At 39.8% G+C, this 19789-nt stretch overlaps 2 protein-coding genes across 4 annotated transcripts; one reads left to right on the top strand and one right to left on the bottom strand.

The window, feature by feature from the left end:
* The first annotated feature begins 160 nt into the window (after window positions 1-160).
* On the top strand, window positions 161-5695 carry LOC119554976 (UDP-glucose:glycoprotein glucosyltransferase). Its single transcript, XM_037866105.1, has 2 exons — window positions 161-581; window positions 919-5695. Exons 1-2 carry the CDS (start codon window positions 353-355, stop codon window positions 5334-5336), a joined length of 4647 nt encoding a protein of 1548 aa, XP_037722033.1. The 5' UTR covers window positions 161-352; the 3' UTR covers window positions 5337-5695.
* Window positions 5696-5887: 192 nt separating this feature from the next.
* Window positions 5888-19710, bottom strand: LOC119554977 (long-chain-fatty-acid--CoA ligase 5). 3 transcript variants are annotated; one of them, XM_037866106.1, is made up of 8 exons: window positions 19417-19710; window positions 16659-16850; window positions 15956-16110; window positions 9631-9804; window positions 8027-9204; window positions 7742-7970; window positions 6834-7007; window positions 5888-6772 (listed from the first exon to the last, which is right to left on the bottom strand). In XM_037866106.1, the coding sequence occupies exons 2-8, from the start codon at window positions 16723-16725 to the stop codon at window positions 6635-6637; spliced, it is 2115 nt and encodes a 704-aa protein (XP_037722034.1). In that variant the 5' UTR covers window positions 16726-16850; window positions 19417-19710; the 3' UTR covers window positions 5888-6634. The 3 variants fall into 3 exon arrangements, with proteins under 3 accessions (XP_037722034.1, XP_037722035.1, XP_037722036.1); XM_037866107.1 differs by lacking the exons at window positions 15956-16110; window positions 16659-16850; window positions 19417-19710 and adding exons at window positions 10729-10764; window positions 10904-11110; window positions 13437-13575; XM_037866108.1 differs by lacking the exons at window positions 15956-16110; window positions 16659-16850; window positions 19417-19710 and adding exons at window positions 10904-11110; window positions 13437-13575.
* Between the last annotated feature and the right edge of the window lie 79 nt (window positions 19711-19789).

Here is a 19789-nt window from a genome sequence, read left to right as displayed (position 1 = left end):
TGCGGGGACGAATTATTTTTTACAAGAAGACTTTTTTTGCAGTTTCTGCACATAAATAACTTATGAAGAAGAAATAAAATATTTAAAACCACCTTTGTGCCCTGCCAAACATCGATGATACCGGTCTTTCGAAAACATCGATGACTTGGATGTTGGCATCGCTGTTTGTCCACCTCTACCGGTCGAATAATAACGCCACATCAGTTCTAAATTTAATTAATAAAAACTGGGCTAAAACCAGCTAAGAACTGGTGAAAAGTGAAATTACCTGGAAGGAAAAGCCCAGGGTTCTCCTATTTTGTACTCGTCCGTTATGCGCGTGGTGGAAACACCGTAAAAACGAGTGGAAACAATGTTACGAGCCGTGGCTTTGTGTGTGTCTGTGGTGCTCCTAGCACTTTATAGGCCGACTTCTGGGGAATCCAGTCAGAGCTATCCCATTACCACGCTGATCAATGCCAAGTGGACGCAGACGCCCTTGTATCTGGAGATAGCCGAGTATCTGGCCGATGAGCAGGCGGGCCTGTTCTGGGACTACGTTTCGGGGGTGACCAAGTTGGACACGGCTCTGAATGAATACGGTTTGTGTGAATAAATGATGGGATGACCCGCACTATAAGGCCTCTTCTGTAAGGGAATGCATGTAAATGTAATTCTTTGATGTTGCACCTTACTATGAATGTTGTTAATAATCGAGTGTTTTTATTTAAATTACTTTAAAAAAAAGAATTAACTTAAAATAATAAAACTAAAATTAATCAAATATTTATTATATGATAGCTTCAAACATTCAACGCTTTATTTGATAACTTCAAAAATCATTACTTTCTTGAAACTCAAAAACATGTTATAAAGCCCTATGATGTGATTTTCTCCGCCAAAACCGAATGACTTATTGATTACTGTTTCCCCTTGCAGATACCGAGTCGCAGCAGTACAATGCCGCTGTGGAGCTGGTCAAGAGCCATGTGAGCTCGCCCCAGTTGCCGCTGCTCAAGTTGGTGGTCTCCATGCACAGCCTGACGCCCAGGATTCAGACCCACTTCCAGTTGGCCGAGGAGTTGAGGAGCAGTGGCTCGTGTCAAGCCTTCACTTTTGCCCAAGTGGGTTCCGAACTGGCCTGCAGTTTCAACGAGCTGCAGAAGAAACTGGAACTGCCGGTGGCCAAGGAGAGTTTGGATGCCCCTGTTGTCACCTATAGCTTTGATCACATTTTTCCGGGCAGTGAGAACAATACCCGCACTGTGGTTTTGTACGGCGATTTGGGCAGCGCCCAGTTCCGCACCTACCACAAGCTACTGGAAACGGAGGCCAATGCTGGCAGGATTCGTTACATCCTGCGTCATCAGTTAGCCAAGAAAGACAGGCGACCAGTACGTCTTTCGGGCTATGGAGTGGAACTCCATCTGAAGTCCACGGAATACAAGAGCCAGGATGATGCCCCCAAACCTGAAGCGGGCTCTACTGCCGATGAGGATCTGGCTAATGAATCGGATGTCCAGGGATTCGACTTTAAAGTCCTGAAGCAGAAGCATCCTACACTTAAAAGAGCACTGGATCAACTGCGTCAGACGCTTCTTCAGGGAAACGATGAGATTGCCCAACTGAAAGCCTGGGAGTTCCAAGACTTGGGTCTCCAAGCCGCCGCTGCAGTTGCCGAAATTCAGGGAGATGAAACTCTGCAAATACTTCAGTACACTGCCCACAATTTCCCTATGTTAGCCAGAACTCTGCTGGCCCATAAAGTTACCGATGGCTTAAGGGCAGAGGTTAAACACAACACGGAAGCATTTGGGCGAAGCTTGAATGTCGCGCCTCCTGATGGTGCCCTCTTCATCAACGGGCTGTTCTTCGATGCAGACACCATGGATCTGTATTCGCTGATTGAGACACTGCGTTCGGAGATGCGTGTTCTCGAGAGCCTGCACAGCAATAATGTGAGGGGTAACCTAGCCAGTTCATTGCTCGCACTGGATCTTACGGCCTCCAGCAAAAAGGAATTCGCCATCGATATCCGGGACACTGCTGTGCAGTGGGTTAACGACATTGAGAACGATGCCCAGTACAAAAGATGGCCCTCGTCTGTAATGGATCTGCTGCGCCCAACGTTTCCTGGCATGCTGAGAAATATCCGAAAGAATGTGTTCAACCTGGTTTTGGTGGTAGATGCACTGCAGCCCACAGCCAGGAGTGTAATTAAACTGTCCGAATCATTCGTCATTCATCAAGCTCCCATCCGCTTAGGCTTAGTGTTCGATGCGAGGGATGCCAGCACGGAAAACCTTGCGGATTATATAGCCATCACTTGTGCCTTTAACTATGTGAGCCAGAAGAAAGACGCCCGAGCTGCATTGAGTTTCCTTACTGATGTCTATGCGGCCGTGGGGGAGACCAAGGTGGTCACGAAAATGGATATAGTGAAGCAGCTCACGAAGGAGTTCAGTACCCTCAGCACTGGCAAAGCTGAGGAGTTCCTGGAGGAGGATTCGACCTACGACTATGGCAGGGAGCTGGCAGCGGAGTTCATTCAGCGGTTGGGTTTCGGAGACAAGGGTCAGCCCCAGGCTCTGCTGAACGGTGTTCCTATGCCCAGTAATGTTGTAACCGCAGATAGTGACTTTGAGGAAGCCATTTTCACCGAGATCATGACCCACACAACCAACCTGCAAAAGGCCGTGTACAAGGGCGAAATGACGGACAGCGATGTGGCCATTGACTATTTGATGAATCAGCCTCATGTAATGCCCAGATTGAATCAGAGGATTCTCAGCCAGGAGGATGTTAAATATCTGGATATTAATGGCGTGGCCTACAAGAATCTAGGCAATGTAGGAGCTTTAAATCGTTTGTCGAATCGGGATATGACCGCCACTTTGATGGAGAATCTTAAATACTTTGGTGGCAAGAAATCTACGGAACTTATAGGCCGCTCATCGCTGCAGTTCCTTACTATTTGGGTGTTTGCCGATTTGGAGACTGAACAGGGACGAGCTCTGCTAACCCATGCTTTGGAATATGTACAGAGCGGCGAGAGTGTGCGCCTGGCTTTTATTCCAAATACCGAAAGCGCTTCCGGATCTGACAAGAAGAATCTGAATCGCCTGGTTTGGGCTGCCATGCAAAGTCTTCCACCAATTCAAGCCACGGAGCAGGTTCTCAAGTGGCTGAAGAAACCAAAAGAGAAGATTGAGATACCTTCACAGTTGGAAGATATTCTTGGTTCCACGGAACTGCACTTAAAGATGTTGAGAGTATATTCCCAGCGTGTGCTGGGTCTGAATAAATCTCAGCGTCTGGTCATCGGTAATGGACGGCTGTATGGCCCGCTGTCCTCGGAGGAAACCTTCGATAGCGCTGACTTCGCTTTGTTGGCCAGGTTTAGTTCCTTGCAGTATGGCGACAAGGTCCGCCAGGTCTTAAAGGAATCTGCTCAAGATGTCAGTGAGGAATTCACAAGCGATACATTGCTCAAGCTATACGCAAGCTTGCTCCCCAGGCAAACTAAAACTCGTTTCAAGCTACCTACGGACTTGAAAACCGATCACTCTGTTGTGAAACTGCCGCCCAAACAGGAAAAACTCCCTCATTTTGATATTGCCGCCGTTTTGGACCCGGCCTCTCGTGCAGCACAAAAACTAACGCCTATTCTCATATTGCTCCGTCAAGTGTTGAACTGCCAACTAAATTTATATCTGATCCCAGTGCCCCAGCACAGCGATATGCCCGTAAAGAACTTCTACAGATATGTTGTGGAACCAGAGGTACAATTCGAAGTGAGTGGCGGAAGATCCGACGGTCCCTTGGCCAAATTCAGTGGATTGCCTGCCAACCCTCTGCTGACCCAGCAGCTGCAGGTTCCCGAAAACTGGTTGGTTGAAGCCGTACGAGCAGTTTACGATTTGGATAACATTAAGTTGACCGATATTGGTGGACCCGTGCACAGCGAATTCGATTTGGAGTACCTGCTCTTGGAAGGTCACTGTTTTGATGCTGCCAGTGGAGCTCCGCCCAGAGGATTACAGTTGGTCTTGGGTACCCAGAGTCAGCCCACTCTTGTAGACACAATTGTCATGGCTAATTTGGGTTACTTCCAATTGAAGGCCAATCCTGGAGCTTGGTCACTACGCCTGCGTGATGGAAAATCCGCGGATATTTATGCAATAAGTCATATTGAAGGACCTAACACCCATCACACAGCTGGTTCATCTGAAGTACAGGTTCTGATAACCTCTCTGCGATCCCATGTCGTTAAGTTGAGGGTATCCAAAAAGCCAGGGATGCAGCAGGCGGAACTCCTGGCAGATGACAACGAGCAGGCGGCTCAATCTGGCATTTGGAACAGCATCGCCAGCAGTTTTGGCGGCAGCAATACTAACCAGCCAGCGCCTGATGAGGATGCGGAAACCATTAACATTTTCTCGGTGGCATCGGGACATCTCTACGAACGCCTACTGAGGATCATGATGGTATCGCTGCTGAAGCACACAAAGTCTCCCGTGAAGTTCTGGTTCTTAAAGAACTACCTCTCCCCGCAGTTCACTGACTTCCTGCCTCACATGGCCAGTGAGTATAACTTCCAATATGAGTTGGTGCAATACAAGTGGCCACGTTGGCTTCATCAGCAAACCGAGAAACAGCGGACCATTTGGGGATACAAGATCCTCTTCCTGGATGTGCTCTTCCCGCTGAATGTTAGAAAAATCATTTTCGTGGATGCCGATGCCATAGTGAGAACTGATATCAAGGAACTTTACGACCTGGACCTTGGAGGAGCACCCTATGCCTACACGCCCTTCTGCGATTCCCGCAAGGAGATGGAGGGTTTCCGCTTCTGGAAACAAGGATACTGGCGAAGCCATCTGATGGGCAGGCGTTATCACATTTCCGCTTTGTATGTGGTGGACTTGAAGAGATTCCGCAAGATTGCAGCAGGAGATCGGCTGAGAGGCCAATACCAGGCCCTAAGCCAGGATCCAAACAGCTTATCCAATCTGGATCAGGATTTGCCCAACAACATGATCCACCAGGTGGCCATCAAATCTCTGCCCGATGATTGGCTATGGTGTCAGACGTGGTGCAGCGACAGCAACTTCAAGAGTGCCAAGGTGATCGATTTGTGCAACAACCCACAGACCAAGGAGGCCAAACTCACGGCCGCCCAAAGGATTGTGCCCGAGTGGAAGGACTACGACGCAGAGCTGAAGACCCTGATGGCTCGGATCGAGGATCACGAGAATTCGCATGGCAGGGACTCGGCTGTTGATGATTCGGTTGACGATTCGGTGGAGGTCACCACTGTGACGCCTTCTCATGAACCTAAACACGGCGAGCTGTGATCAACGCGTAGTTAAATCAACTTGTTTAGTGAATTTAAGTCAGATATCGATGGATAAACACTTGATTACTTAGCTAAGACCCATCCCCCGACATTGCGACTAAACATATTTGTACATTTTAATTAGAACTTAATGCGATTAATAACGTAAAAAGAAAAACAGCTCACTAAAGTCTGAAATGTTCTTTTAAATCGATTTCAAAAGATGTTCTTGTCTTGCATTCCAAGAGCTATGGCCACTAATTAAATTAAGCTGAAGTTCAATGTCATTAAACTATATACACAAAGAAGGCGTCCTTAAGTTGAAAAGTTTTTCAAATGTATTAAAAGTTGGAGTCAATAGAAATTAAATTCAAAGTATTTTATTTACCATTTATTTGGGTTGGTCAGGCATCTTGCTGAAAAAGCTTTGGCGTCTCATGTTAGGTGGCAACGCCAAATTTTAAATAAAATGTACGAAAATTGTATATATATACTTTATTTCTTCTAATATTTCAAATAATTTTTTTTATTCTCTGGCGTTTGTATCTACATAAAGAAATTATTTAATAGTTTTAATATAATGCTGCTCTACTTTATTGTTTAGCTCTTAGTATGAAATAGTATATTACTTTAGCAATTTATTAATAAATTTTCATTTGCTATTTGTAAGGCAGACAGTGCAGTCCAAAGAAGTGGATCTTTTTCATATTTATCATTTAGTTTGATCTGCTTCTCGGTTGACGTTCATTTGTATTTTAAATATATTTCCTCAGCATTTGCGTTGAACTTTGTATTCCCATTAATTTAGTTTAGCGTGTCTAATATATAGTTTAAAAAGTTTATTCTCCACTTCAGTTTTAGATCTAGCGCTGAGTGTAGTGTACGATAGTTAATTAAAGCTTTCATTTTATTCAATTTGCTCAATATGTTAGTTTTATATGTTTTCGTTCAGACTACGCAATTGGTTTCTATTCACTTTGAACTAGAATCATAAGTGTTTAAGGAAAATATCTAGTTAACATATTAATTAGGGATCGCTTCTCGATTAAATTATATAAAAAATGCGGCTGTCAAAAGGATTTTCCTTGTCAGTTTGAAAGTTGTGTATATTTTATGTGTATTGTATCTGTATCTGGTGTATCTTGCGCTCCTCTTACTGGCTAAGAATTGACGAAACTACAAAATTAGACAGTTCGCTTTTGTATCTGTATCTGTAGTCTTTGTTATCATCAGTTTAAAATGGCATAGGCATATTTCAATGAATGCTTCCCAGTTTCTTGAGTTCGATTCGTTGTTGATTTCTGTAAAATTATTGCTTTAATCCAGGTGTTTATACATATCCTCCAGCTGTGGCTTGAAGTAGCTCTTTAATTGCGGTCTCTTGGCTTTGAATGTGGGCGTCAGCAGTCCGTTTTGCACCGAGAAGGGATCCGGATGCAAATAGACATCTTTTACCTAGAATGATTTATCCCAAATATTATTTTGAGCACCGTATTACAAGGGCTTATCGACCCACCTGTTCGAATGACTTGAGTCCACTCTGCTTGCCCCAGTTGAGCATGTCGTTCATGATCAGTTCCTTGACATTCTTATTGTTGCACAGGACGGAGAGTGTGCCGCGCACATTGTTCTCCGTGGCCCATTGCTTCAGTACATCGGTATCAGGTACAACAACAGCGATAATGCAGCTCTGAAGGAGTAAGAAAATTTTGAAATGTATAATTTTATGATTTAACAACTTTTCTAATCTTTGCTTTAAATATATTATATTGATATTGTATATTAACAGCTTAAGCGTGTTTGGCGGTTGCGTTAGCTCGTTCCAACGGGGTGGCCAATAAATTCTTCCCTCTTCACGGAAGAAAGTAAATTAAAAATTAAAAAAGCTTAAGCGGGAAATATGTTGCCTATGTATCTTATTGTTAATATAATTTTTATTCTAAAATTTTTTTAAAATTGATTCTCCAAAAAAAAAATTGACAACGAAAAAAACCAAGATCGGTTCTTTTCAGTTTGAGAATTTTGTCTTCTCCCTTTTTCTTCTTGATATTGAGACGAAAGCGATGTCAATTTTAGTATTCCGCGTCAAAAGTAATCTCGGTTCTCAGGTTGTTGAAAAGAAGACGTGAGGGGAAGACTTAGAGAGAGAGACCACACATTCAAGAATACATTAGCAAGCCGAGAAGACTTCGATCTCATTCTTCAGAATTTGAGTATAAATCGATCTTAACTCTCCGATTGTAGGTGTTATTTTATGAATACTCATTAAACTTCTTTGAAAATGTTTCTTAAAAATTAAAAAGGTTATCAAAAAAGAATTATTTTTTTATGTACAAGAAAATTAGTCTCTTCTACCATTATTTGGTTAATGGAAATGCTTACCCTCTCTATAAATTCTCTTAAAAATAGTAATCAGAAACTCACCTTTAAGCTCTCTCCATAGACATAGACTTGATTTACGTATTGGCTGAGCGTGTATATGTTCTCAATTTTCTCGGGCACTATGTACTCGCCCTGACTGAGCTTGAAGATGTGCTTGCGGCGATCGATGATCCTCAGGGTTCCGTTTGGAAGCCACATGCCCACATCGCCGGTGTGATGCCAGCCCTCCGAGTCAATGGCCTCCGCCGTCTTCTCCGGATCCTTATAGTAACTAAATAATTAACATTTATTAATTTACAGTATTACAGCGGTATTTAGTATACCTACCCATGGAAAACATTCGATCCTCGCACACACACCTCCCCCGTATTTTGATTGGCAAAGTACTCCATCTCTGGCACGTCCACCAGTTTCACAGCGTTGCAGGACACGGGTGGTCCCACATGGTTAGGCACATGATCACCCTGAACGGTGAGGGTTATGGCCCCCGTGCACTCCGTCTGGCCATATCCCTCGAGCACCAAACAACCCAGGGCACAGCGCATGAAGGTCAGCACATTGCCGGCCAGTGGAGCCGAGCCGACGACCATCAGACGAAGATTTCCGCCGAATGCCTGATGCACCTTCTTGAAGACCAGCTTGTCCCAGCAGCCGTTCCTCCGCAGCACACCCCTGGCGATCTCCTTCTCCTTGGCCCGCATGGCCATGTTGAAGAGGCCTCTCTTCAACCCAGAGGCGGATATATCACTCTGGATCTTGTCGTAGACTCGGTTCAGGAGGCGAGGCACTGCCGGCATTACGGTCGGCTTCAGCATCTTCAGATCGTTCGTCAGTTCCTTGATGTCCCCGGAATAGAAGCCCACACAGCCGCCCACATAGTACATTCCGTTCTCGCAGCACCGCTCGAACATGTGGGCCAGGGGCAGGAAGGAGACCATCACGTCGCCCGCCCGAATGCGATGGTCGCCCATCTGAAGGATCACAGAACAAACGCCGGCCACCACGTTGCCGTGGGTGAGCATCACTCCCTTGGGATTGCCCGTCGTGCCGGACGTATAGCACACCGTGCACAGATCCTCCGCCGTCGGAGCGACCTCCGGGTGATTGCCCTTGGCGCCCAGTTTCTCCACGTCGATGAAGGAGAATATCTGTATGCCCCTACTGCGGGCTCGCTCCAAGGTCGTCTGGCGGATGGGCTTGATGGCCACTATGATCTTCAGACTGCGCGGCGCCTTTTCCAGCAACATGGCCGCCTTGCCATCGTCCTCCACCACCACGATGGCCATGTCCGTCTGGCGAATGATGAAGGCACAGGCATCGGGACCCAGGGTGTCGTACAGTGGGACCACCACCAAGGAGAACGAGTAGCAGCCCTGCTCGTACAGGATCCACTCCGGGCGGTTCTGCGAGTAAATTCCAATCAGCTGTTTGGGCCGGGCTCCCAGCGCCAGCATTCCGGCCCCGAAGTTCTTGGCGCGCAGCAAGGCCTCGTCATAGTTGATCCACTATAGAAGATATGGTCGTATTTTAGATTAAAATGTTTTCTAAAAGTCAAGTTATCAATAGTTATCTTAATTAAATCTTTGTAAGCTTCTTTGTAGTTTCGAGATTACGGATATATGCTATGTCTTACATTACATTTTAAATCTTTAAGGAATCAAAAATTGTTGTAAACTTTTAAGAAGTATATAATATACGTAGGAGGTACATACATATCATTGGTTCCGATTTTAGTATTATACATTCGCATTTTTAATCGAAATTTAAGTTTTAATCACTTTTAAAAAGTAAGTGTCGCTTTTAAAACTTTAAAAGTTCCTTTTTTAGTAATCGAAATGCTTTTATGTATTTATTCAGATCTATTTAGTAGTGTCTGGACCAGATTTAAGAAATTTTTATTATTCCTTAAGGTTTTAGAGTTTCTATCTCACCTGGTACGGGGATGTCAGGGTTTCCCGCCAACCCAGACATGGTCCATTGTTGGACGCGTAAGCTCCCTCGCGGAACGTCTGGTACAGGGTGCGGACGTTCTCTGTGATGTAGGACACAAACTTTCCATTCTTCGACTCCTTGTAGAATTTGGAGACGTGTATTTGTTCTGGACCCTGCAATGCGAGTGAAGTGACCCCAAAAGAAACAGAGAAATCGAGGACATGCAATGAGTGAGAGACGTTGATAGAGATATTGCGAAACAGTATATATACAATTAGAGATCAATGGAGTAAGTGGTGCAGAATTCGGTTGGGATACTACAAGTATATGTGTGTAATTTTGTTAATTGCTTGTCTTAAGCTTAAAAACTTTTCAGTCGAAAGGACAATCCTTATTTGCTGAGCTTTTAGTTAAGTGAATATTTCCCAAGGAAACCTGTAAGCAGATTTTGTCTCTTAGAAATGTCAGGAATTATTCACTTTTCAATAAGGATAATCAAAATGTTAACGATTGATTTTTATAGACTTTGTATTGCTATTATTTATTTAGAAAACCTCTTCTTGAATAAGCTAAGTCCATTTCGCGGCGTGTGGGTTTATTTTTGGCTTCTCGTACAATAAATCAAAGTCAACTGTTAGATTAAAATCAATAACCATTTAAATTTATATACGTAGTCGATCGCTATGATGTATCGTTTATTTTGGGGTAGAGACTTAAACCCATCACTCGGCGGGATTTTATTTGGGCGCCTGAGAGTGTAGTGGTAGCGCCATAGAGCACTTCCTTAATGGTAAACAGCTGCGAAAAAAATTACCACAATGGCCAAAAGTGTTGATGTACGAGAACGAATATCAAAATACGCTACGATGGGGGAATATTTTTAGGGGGTTCTGGGACGGGGATCCCGAAAGTTAGTTTGTTTGTTTTTGCTGGCTGATTTTAATGAGCAAAATGCAAATGTATTTTCAAAAATAATTGTTTTCCACAGATTAAAGTGCTTTCCAAATTAATTTTTGTTTATATTCCATTGATGACGCAAGTCGGAGGGGGAAAAAGTTAATTTTAGGAGCATACCCCGAGGGGCACATGAGGCCTACCCTGTGGTGAATATCTAGACGATGATCATATATGATCTAGCCCACGAAATGTAAGAGAAGGTAAACAAAAAAAAAGAAGCGAAATAAAGTTCATATTAGTTACTGCTTAGTTAACCTGGGGTTAGGGAGTTACATATTTCTTGTTTTCAAGGAAATTCCTCCTTGTTTGGGTTACCTTGAGCACATCGCTCTGATTGCTTAGCTCGATGGGCACTCGTATACTGGTAATTTGACCGCAACAAGACATTGTTTGATCTTAATTTATTATCACTTTTAAAGTTGATTTTATTTTTGCAGGTTCTTAACACTCTTTTGATTTGTGGCGTTGCTTATTGGTCGTTCAGATTTCATCTGGCATTTAATATGCACATTTTCCACGCAACTGTAAAACACATTCACGAATTTTACCAAATTTCATTGGCCAATTTGCCGATATTATATCTTCCGTTTTATTGCCAAGTGAAACCCAATTGCCCAGGGATGTTTGTGCTCCATTTTCCCATTAGGCGCATTTCAAAACCACAAAAATCGTTTAATGCTAATTAGCGTGCGCATAAATATAATTCTAATTACATCGAATATTATTTTATAATTCTTTATATCTGCTCTACTTTTTATTCAACTTGAATACAGGAAAACATTCAGAAGTCCTAAGTTCTTATTATTTTAGCAGTAAATTGCATTTAAAGTACCTACTTATCTCTGTACTATTTATTGTATTTTAATTTTTAGCCTTTTTAAAGCGAGGCATAGCTTATTAATCCCCCAGATACCCGGGAAAATTCTTATAAATCCGTTACAAAATTCTCTAAATTGCACCAATTTGCATCGCATTAAAGGCCAAGCCAAAAGTCAAAAACCAAAGCATAATTATGACGCCTGGCTGTCCGTTTACATATTTTTGGCAAGTGCAGCCCCAGTCAATTTTGTTTATAATTTTTCAATATTGGCAGTTGCAGGGCGGCCCCAAAAGGGGCTACAAAAATACAGAGAGAGGTGCAAAAAGGCTAAGACAAAAAGAGAGAACGGCCAACAATATCGACAAGGCGTCGTCTGCGGATTTCGCTTGGCCTGCCCCAAATTAATTTATAAATAGTTCGTCCCACTCTGCTCTTATCTATGAGACCCGTGTGTGTGGTCGCATAAAAAAAATAGAAAAAATATAAACATAATTTCACTCACACACAGTACAATGAATACAATTTGCGCTAAAAATAAATAAAAGAAAAGATTTTTAATTTCTTTAGAGACGATAGAGAACTGACTCATGGGGAACGCGTTTCGGGCCTCATTGGGATGTTTTGAAGCAATTGGCAGAGAGCAAACATTTTCCTCAATGAGCAATTCATTTTTGAGTTATGTTAATTGTGGTGGTCATAAAATCGGCCATAAACTATTGGCTAGCGAAAGGGCGGGAGCGGGAGAATAGAAATGAATGAACCAGCGGGACCTTGAGGAATTTCACTTGGATCTGCAACATATCAATAGTTTGGCAGCATATTCTTTTGAAAAATTTGAACGAAGCCCAGGGAAAATGTGCGGGAATTTCAAGGTCGTTTGGGATGACTTTTCATTTTCTGGTTCCAGGTGGCCGGCACATTTATTATTATATATTACGTATCACATATTTTAAAAAATCACTGAATTCTCAAGTTAATCACAGTATTTCTTATGACAGTTTTTAAAAAAATTTTAATTTTGCCTTGTTGCATAAATAGCTTAACTATATTAATCTAGACAGATTTTATTGTTCTTTTTATTTAGAAAAAAATTTAACTTTTTAAAAGAGTGAGCACCGAAAAACACTGTAATTGGATAAACTATTAGACTAAATACTATACTTAAGAAAATATAATTTTGTTCATGACGTTAAGTTTGATTGATTAAGATAGATTTCTGGCACGTTATACGGAAGGAAAATTCGAAAGAATCATATGTAAGCGTTCAGAAAGTCAAATGTAACAAACTGTTTTGAGTGTGTAACCTAGTAAAATTAGAACCCATAAATTAATTTCTTTAAAAATTTAAAATTATGTTTCCTCCATATCAAACACTTAAAAATCTTGCTTGAAATTCCATTAAAACTCAAGAGCTAATATGAGTCATAAATAGAACCTATTTGACAATGGCATTTACGCTTAAAAGTGAACATGGCCGAAAAATTGTTTAGACTGATCAGAAGGTATATCGAGATACTTAGAGTATAAGCAATTATATAGTTTTATGTTGATTTGGTAAAACATCGTAAAGATCAACTTAAGTTAGGATGTTTACAATGGAAAAACCAAACCAATAAAACCGCTAGCATCCATTAAACCAAATTAGTATCAAAGTCGTATTAAAATGAAGTATATAAGCATTTCTGTGGGTGTTGTCTCTTTCTTAGATGTTTTAAGTATAGAAACTGTGTGAACTTGAACTTGAGGGGCTGAGTTCACGTGGCAACGTCGACGGCACTATGACACTTTTGCAAATCGATTTCCATTGGAAAATCTTTTAATTTTTCTTCGTTATTTTCTTTTAGATTTGTTGAACATTTTTTTGGTTCTTGCGCTTTACGTAATGAGATTAAACGCTTGTATTTTTGTCAATTTGTTGCAAATTGTCGTGCTTTTTTTTCGCTTTTCATTTTCGTTTTGTTTAGTATACACGAGCTATTATTTATAAAAAATACGTTTGTTTCATAGATATATATCTGCGATATGTACATTATGTAGATGTTGTTGTTGCTTGTTTTTTTGGGATTTCTCTAATTTGAAATATATTCAAGGGGTTTCCGCCCGCCACGATCAGCGCGACACGATGTTGAATTTCGAACTGAATGGCAGAAGTAAAATATTGGTCGTGGCTAAAAATGATTTTGGCCGGCCCGAGGCATCTTCTTTTCTTTTAAGAGAGAGACTGGGGAGAATTGAGAGTAGCGTTTCGGGGCTACAGAAGGATTTTCGGGGGTATCACGAATAAGAATGCATCGTTTGGCTAGGAATTTTATTCGTTATATGTTCTTATTTTGATATTAAACGGTTTTTCTTTTTGCTTTTGCCAGATAGTTTTGTTCCAATTTTTTTTGGTCCGATCAAGTTGTCCGCCTGACCTGTCTGAATTTTCCGATTGTTGCACTACAAGCGTTTGAAAAGTCTTTGGACGATACATCTTAATGGAGTGGTGCTAAGAAATATACTCGTATGATAAAGGCGACTTTGTTCTGGTAGTGACAGCACTTATTCAACTCTTTAATAACCAAAATGATTTATAGTCCATAAGAGAGGATCACGCCCCTTTTTTGGCCCCATCAAAATAGAATACATTTGTTTACTTTTACTGTATCAAATGTATGAAAAGATACTGAGACATAGAGGGTGACGAAACTAATTATAATAATTGAATTAATTAATAGAACATTTTAAATTTATAAAAAGAAAATTGTAAATTTAGTCTACATTAATAATAAGTTCGGTAAAATATTAATTTTATTTTAATAGCCCATCTTTTTTGTATTCTTATTATAAATATTGTATTATTAGAACTCGGCCACATGAAACTATTTTTACAACCGGATATCACGGCCACACCGACAACTATAAAACCCTTTTCGACCTTTTTAATACAATAAGTATTATAAATGGTTTACAAAATGGCTTACTTACTGTCCATTACTGAATTTTGCATAAATGCTTAATTGATTCACTTTTCATACCCAATCCCCTAGACATTAGCTCATAGCTGGTACACCTCGCACATATTTATCGTTTCATTTGCACCTCAATTTGCGCTCATTAGCAATTTTAGTGTTCATATATTGGAAAACACTCTATATGCTAGAAAGAGTGTGCCAAATACTTGTTGGTGCATTTGCGTTTGCTCGCCAGACCAGACTAAACAAACACACCTAATGACTAACATTCAAAAATGCATAATTACATATAGTACTTGCTTTACAATGGCATACGCAAATGTACCTGCTCATATGTAGACAGGTTGGCCCTGTCTTGTCAAACGTTTGACATTTCCTTATTATTTTGTTGTTCTTTCATTGTTTGCCTCGGTTTGCAATTTTTTTTCAATTTTAACTTATGCGGGATTATGTCAAGAAGGAGGTTATTTTCTATATATATACTATATAAACTATTGCTATGTTGGATAACATTGCATTTAAAGCCACAGAAACGAAATTTTAAATATTACAAATGAAGATGGAAATGTATTAAATGTTAATATATTTTTAAGTAATTAAACAATTTTAATATTTTAGTATGAAAAAGCACACTTTTTAAATATAATTTAACTCTTAATGCTTTAAATGGCTAACTACCAATTATGGAACAACCACTAGTGTAAAATTCAATACATTTCTAAATTATTATTATTCCTTTTTCTTAATTTCCCTTACTTAGCGCTTTATTAACTATTTAGTTTGTCGGGTTCCACTGTGTCACCAACCTTCAACCCCCGAAAATGGTTGTGTGCCATTTTGGCAATGCCAAATATCGCGCGAAATATGGTATTGTGTCAATATTTGTTTATTTACATGACATCAACACAAAAGGAAAGGTCTGTTACACCAACTCAGAGGAAAACGCACGAGGAAAATGCCGCCTAGTGTCAGTTGGAGGAAATGCTTCTGACAATCGGGTGGCGGTGGATGGGGAAATTATTAGCATAGATCGAAATTGAGAGAACCAGGCGACTAATTAGGGGAAAATGCCAATTGAGCCATGACAAGATTTATTATTGTCGTGCCGCTGTCATTCGATAATTTATCAGCGAGAATGTTGCACTCTTGGCAAGCGGAATTTGTAAATTTTCCTTTTCAGCTCGGCACTCAATTAGAGCGTGAGGTGGTGCAGCTATTTTAGTTTAATAACTTTTGCACCACTGTGGCAAAGACGTCATGGCTAAAAGTCGATGAACAAAGGCGCAACTGAAAATCGAAATGGTGAAAATGTGTGAAAATCATGTGACGACAACAACGAAGCAGAATCAGTTTTTGGGAATCCGAATCGTGATCGCACTCAACGTGATTGTGGACATGTGCACATCAAAGCCTTTTGGCCCATATGCCATTGGGATTCGCCTGTTCTCCCTCAAATAGAACCAAACCTAAGAATATCGTAAAATAAGTTGAACAGCGAAATAAAACAGAAAACTCAAAGCAAACAGTTCCCAATTGAACGTGCAATGATGTAATTGATGTGATCGAAGCTTATCAATTGCGAAATCATCATACCTCAAGCAACGGGGATTGGTTTTCCAGAGGCACTAACGGTCGTTCCGGTACGGGTCTCGTAGCAAAATAGTATGCGACACTAGCGGCCAGGCTTCCCAGAGTTAAAGTACCCAGAGATCCGCCCAGATAGTACAGATAGCCATCAATCTCGTCCCCTGGGAAAGGTAATTGGAATGGTACAGATTAGCAGGCGTTCAAACTTAATAAGACCGATAAAAGAGAAGTTATTCCAGTTGTGACAATATATTATATATTACTTAAGGAACTAATTGATGTTTCATAGATTAGATTGTAATAGATTAAGACCGTGGACAATTTTTCCAGTTTCAAAATACATATGGAAATTTTAAGCACCGTGCTATAAAACATTTTTTAATTAAAAATCCCGATCAATCAAATGTTTTTCAATTTTTATATTTGTTTAAAAGAAAATTGTTGGCTAAGGTACAATTTGCACTGAAAATAAATATTTTAAAATAGATTTTTTCAATGTCTCTTAAGTCGGACTCGTTTGCAATGCTTTTCACTTAAACTTGGTTATATTTGCTTAGGACTGGAAAGAAAAGTACGTTATATGCCAAGAAAACATGTTTTAATAATGTTTACAAAAGTTAAACCTTTATGGTAATTGTTATAGTCATTAAATATTATATATTATTTGCTTAACTGCATACATCTTATAAGCTTACATAAAAATACTTACAGAAGTATGAAAAGTTGCTGACTATCAAATGATTGACGTAGGCCATAACTGATTTCTCCGGCGACATCGCTTTTGTTCTCTCTTAACTTTTATTATTGTTTTTATTGGCGTTGTAGTTGTAGTTTGTTGTTGTTCTGTGCTACCTGAGTGAATGTTACGTGTTTAGCTTAATGATTGCCCGCAAAAGATAGCCTGCAAAATAGTCAATAAAAGTGAACACATCTATTAAATGATTTTTCATATGTATAGATTTTAAATTTGTGGGTTTTTTGGGAAACATTGCACTCGAAAAGAGAAGTTTAATAAGGCATTAAGAATTCTCAGTTCCCATGTACACGGAGTGCAATCAAGCTGAACCAGGGGGCAAATCCGAAACATATGAGAACCATATATTTTTCGCCTAATTAGAGGGTAATCCATATGCACACATCCACCTAAATTTCTTTTTATAGATAGATAATTGCCACTGGCCCCTTGACAAGTCAAGTGACAGCAATTAAAATGCGTTCAATTCGGGATGATTATTTAAATTGGACTTACGGCAGTTTTATATTTCTAGGTAGATTGAGCTGACCAGATATGAGAAGCAAAGTCTAAAAAACATTACCCCAGGTTCATTGTTCAATCTCTAGTATACAATTTAAATGCATTTATTTTTTAAAATGACGAAATACATTTTGCACCCCGATTTCTGGTAGATAGAGCTGCAATCGTCCAGCAGTTGCACGATTATGGCATTATCTTCTATGTTTTAAGCACATCTTATCAGCTAAAATAAAAAACGTCAAAAAACTGCAACTAAAATGCAAGCGATAAACCTATAAAAGTTAGAGTTGGCATACAAGGCGCTCTAATGCGCTCCAGAAGGAATTAAATCATGTTCCTTATTTTAAACACTTTTGGAACTCTTTTCAAGCCAACAATTGTTATAACACATTTAATTAGTCATTAAGTTAATTTTTGACATAGTGATATCTTGTAAATGTATGTCTAAGGTTGAAAGGTTGACTCTTTCTTTTTTAAAAGCACTCAATTACACGTTTATTATTCCAGTAAACTGTAATGAAATTAATTAAACAAAAGTACAACACTAAATATTACTGTAAAATGAGAACTGTCTTTTTAAAAACAGGTTTCTGATATATATTTGTTGGGACGTTCATACATTTCGGTATAGGAATACAGCACCTTTTTTTATTTCCTGACATTGATTTAAAAATTTTCTTGACCTTAAGCAATAGACTGCATTCTAACATAACAGGTTTCCCATGATTGCATATTTAATTTGAGTATTTCCCACTTGCAATAGCTAAAATATTGAACTATATTACACGTTTAATGGGAAATTCCTATAATTCGAGGGAGAGTAGCTTAAACTGGTTTTAACATGCATGTAACTATAAAAATATTCTCATACGAATATTCTCTGTCTGTTTCTAATGTGAATGTAATTAGCATAATTAATTGTTATTCAATAGCAAAGGGAGCAGGTAATGCTTTAGTTTGTAATATATGTTCAAGAATACCTCAGGAATTACCTTTTCATTCAACAGTGAATAAGTATTGCTTTTAGTTTTTTTTAAAACTTAATTTAGATAAATACTTCAGTACTCCACATTGAATTAGGAATCAGCGCGTATCGAGAAAGAACAATAAAAAACATTCTTATAAGATGGACAGAACATTAAATAAACGTTTTGTTTTTACTGATGCAAAGAAAAACAAAGGTTAAGTTGGAAAAAATATTTAAATTCAACTAAACCATTTTCAGTTTTGGGCAGAAACAAAAAAGGAAAACGTCATTATGGGTTTTCGTTGCTAGTATGTAGTCAAGGAAATATTCTAAGCAAGACTGTTAATTTTTAATCCTCTTTGGTTCATTAGCTCTGCGATTTGTGGACTGCACTGGTGCAGAGGCAAACGCCATGAATTCACCGAGCAGACCGACCCACTTCACCCACATAAACAAGCAGCAGTGCAGCGCATCCCCAAGCTTTTGGACCGCTGATAAGACTCGGGGCAGCAGAAACAGCAAGAACAGGGAAACCTTTATCAGTCCGGGAGTGATACTTTGCACCCAGACATCTGGTCGGGGCCCTCTTACTAAGCAGATTACTTTCCTTTGAACAATGCAAGACGGACGACCCACACACAAGTTCGAAAAGTGTAGTCTCCAGACCATAAATATACCTTATAAATCGTTAAAATAATCATTACTGTCTTTTTTATAATAAAAGACAGACATCTTCCTGTTTTTAATAATCATTCAGTTTTAATTTTAAAACTTGATTCTAGAAATTTTCGTATACATATGTAGGTAAAGGATCTCTCGTCACAAATTGCATAAGGTCAATATTTTAAAATACTTTTCGTTTACTCCAAAACTTATTCGTAAGTAAATATATAATGATGTCTTATTCTATATTTTCTGTGTCACTTTTGAAAGTGTAAGACTTAGCTAAAGCCTATTACCCTGTTCTACTTATTACAACATGGAACTCTATGAGAACTTGGTAAGGAACTCTGCAAATAAAGAGACGTTCTTATATAATGCAATGTAAACAAGTGTGTTTAGGCTATTGATTTTATAGGCAGTTTTCTTGAAGCCGGGTCAAATCAGGTTTGCCCAAATGAGAAGCGGCGAAAAAGAGGGCAAGGAAGATACAAAGAGCAACGAAACAAAATGGAGCCTACAGAGGTCAAGGCGGGCACATGGAATTTTCGGTCATTGATTTTCATCCCTTACCACAAAACTCACCTAGGAATCTAGACTACCGGTAGATGAAACACATTTGTCGGGATTATTTATATTTAGGCACGGGCCGTATAACCATACACTTAAATTAGCCTGAGAAAATCAATGAAAAATTTACGTTTCGGCACTCGCGGATTCCTCCTATCGTAATTTTTACCGGGTCGCTTTGGGGGGGCGTTTATAATATAGGCGTAGGGCGAAAACAGAGAGGGAAAGTCTTAGAACCGAGCATGGAACACCGGAAAACAGAAAACTGAAAAATGACTGCTAACCGGTCGGACGTTCGAAACAGAACTGAAAACTGCCAACTGAGAACATTGAAACAAAGTCCGGTAGCGTTTGAGTCCCAGTTTTGAGCATGCGTGCAACTAGAATA

The sequence above is a fragment of the Drosophila subpulchrella genome, chromosome 3L (genome assembly GCF_014743375.2).
Source record: "Drosophila subpulchrella strain 33 F10 #4 breed RU33 chromosome 3L, RU_Dsub_v1.1 Primary Assembly, whole genome shotgun sequence".
Taxonomy (NCBI): domain Eukaryota; kingdom Metazoa; phylum Arthropoda; class Insecta; order Diptera; family Drosophilidae; genus Drosophila; species Drosophila subpulchrella.
This window is presented reverse-complemented; position numbering and strand designations above follow the sequence as displayed.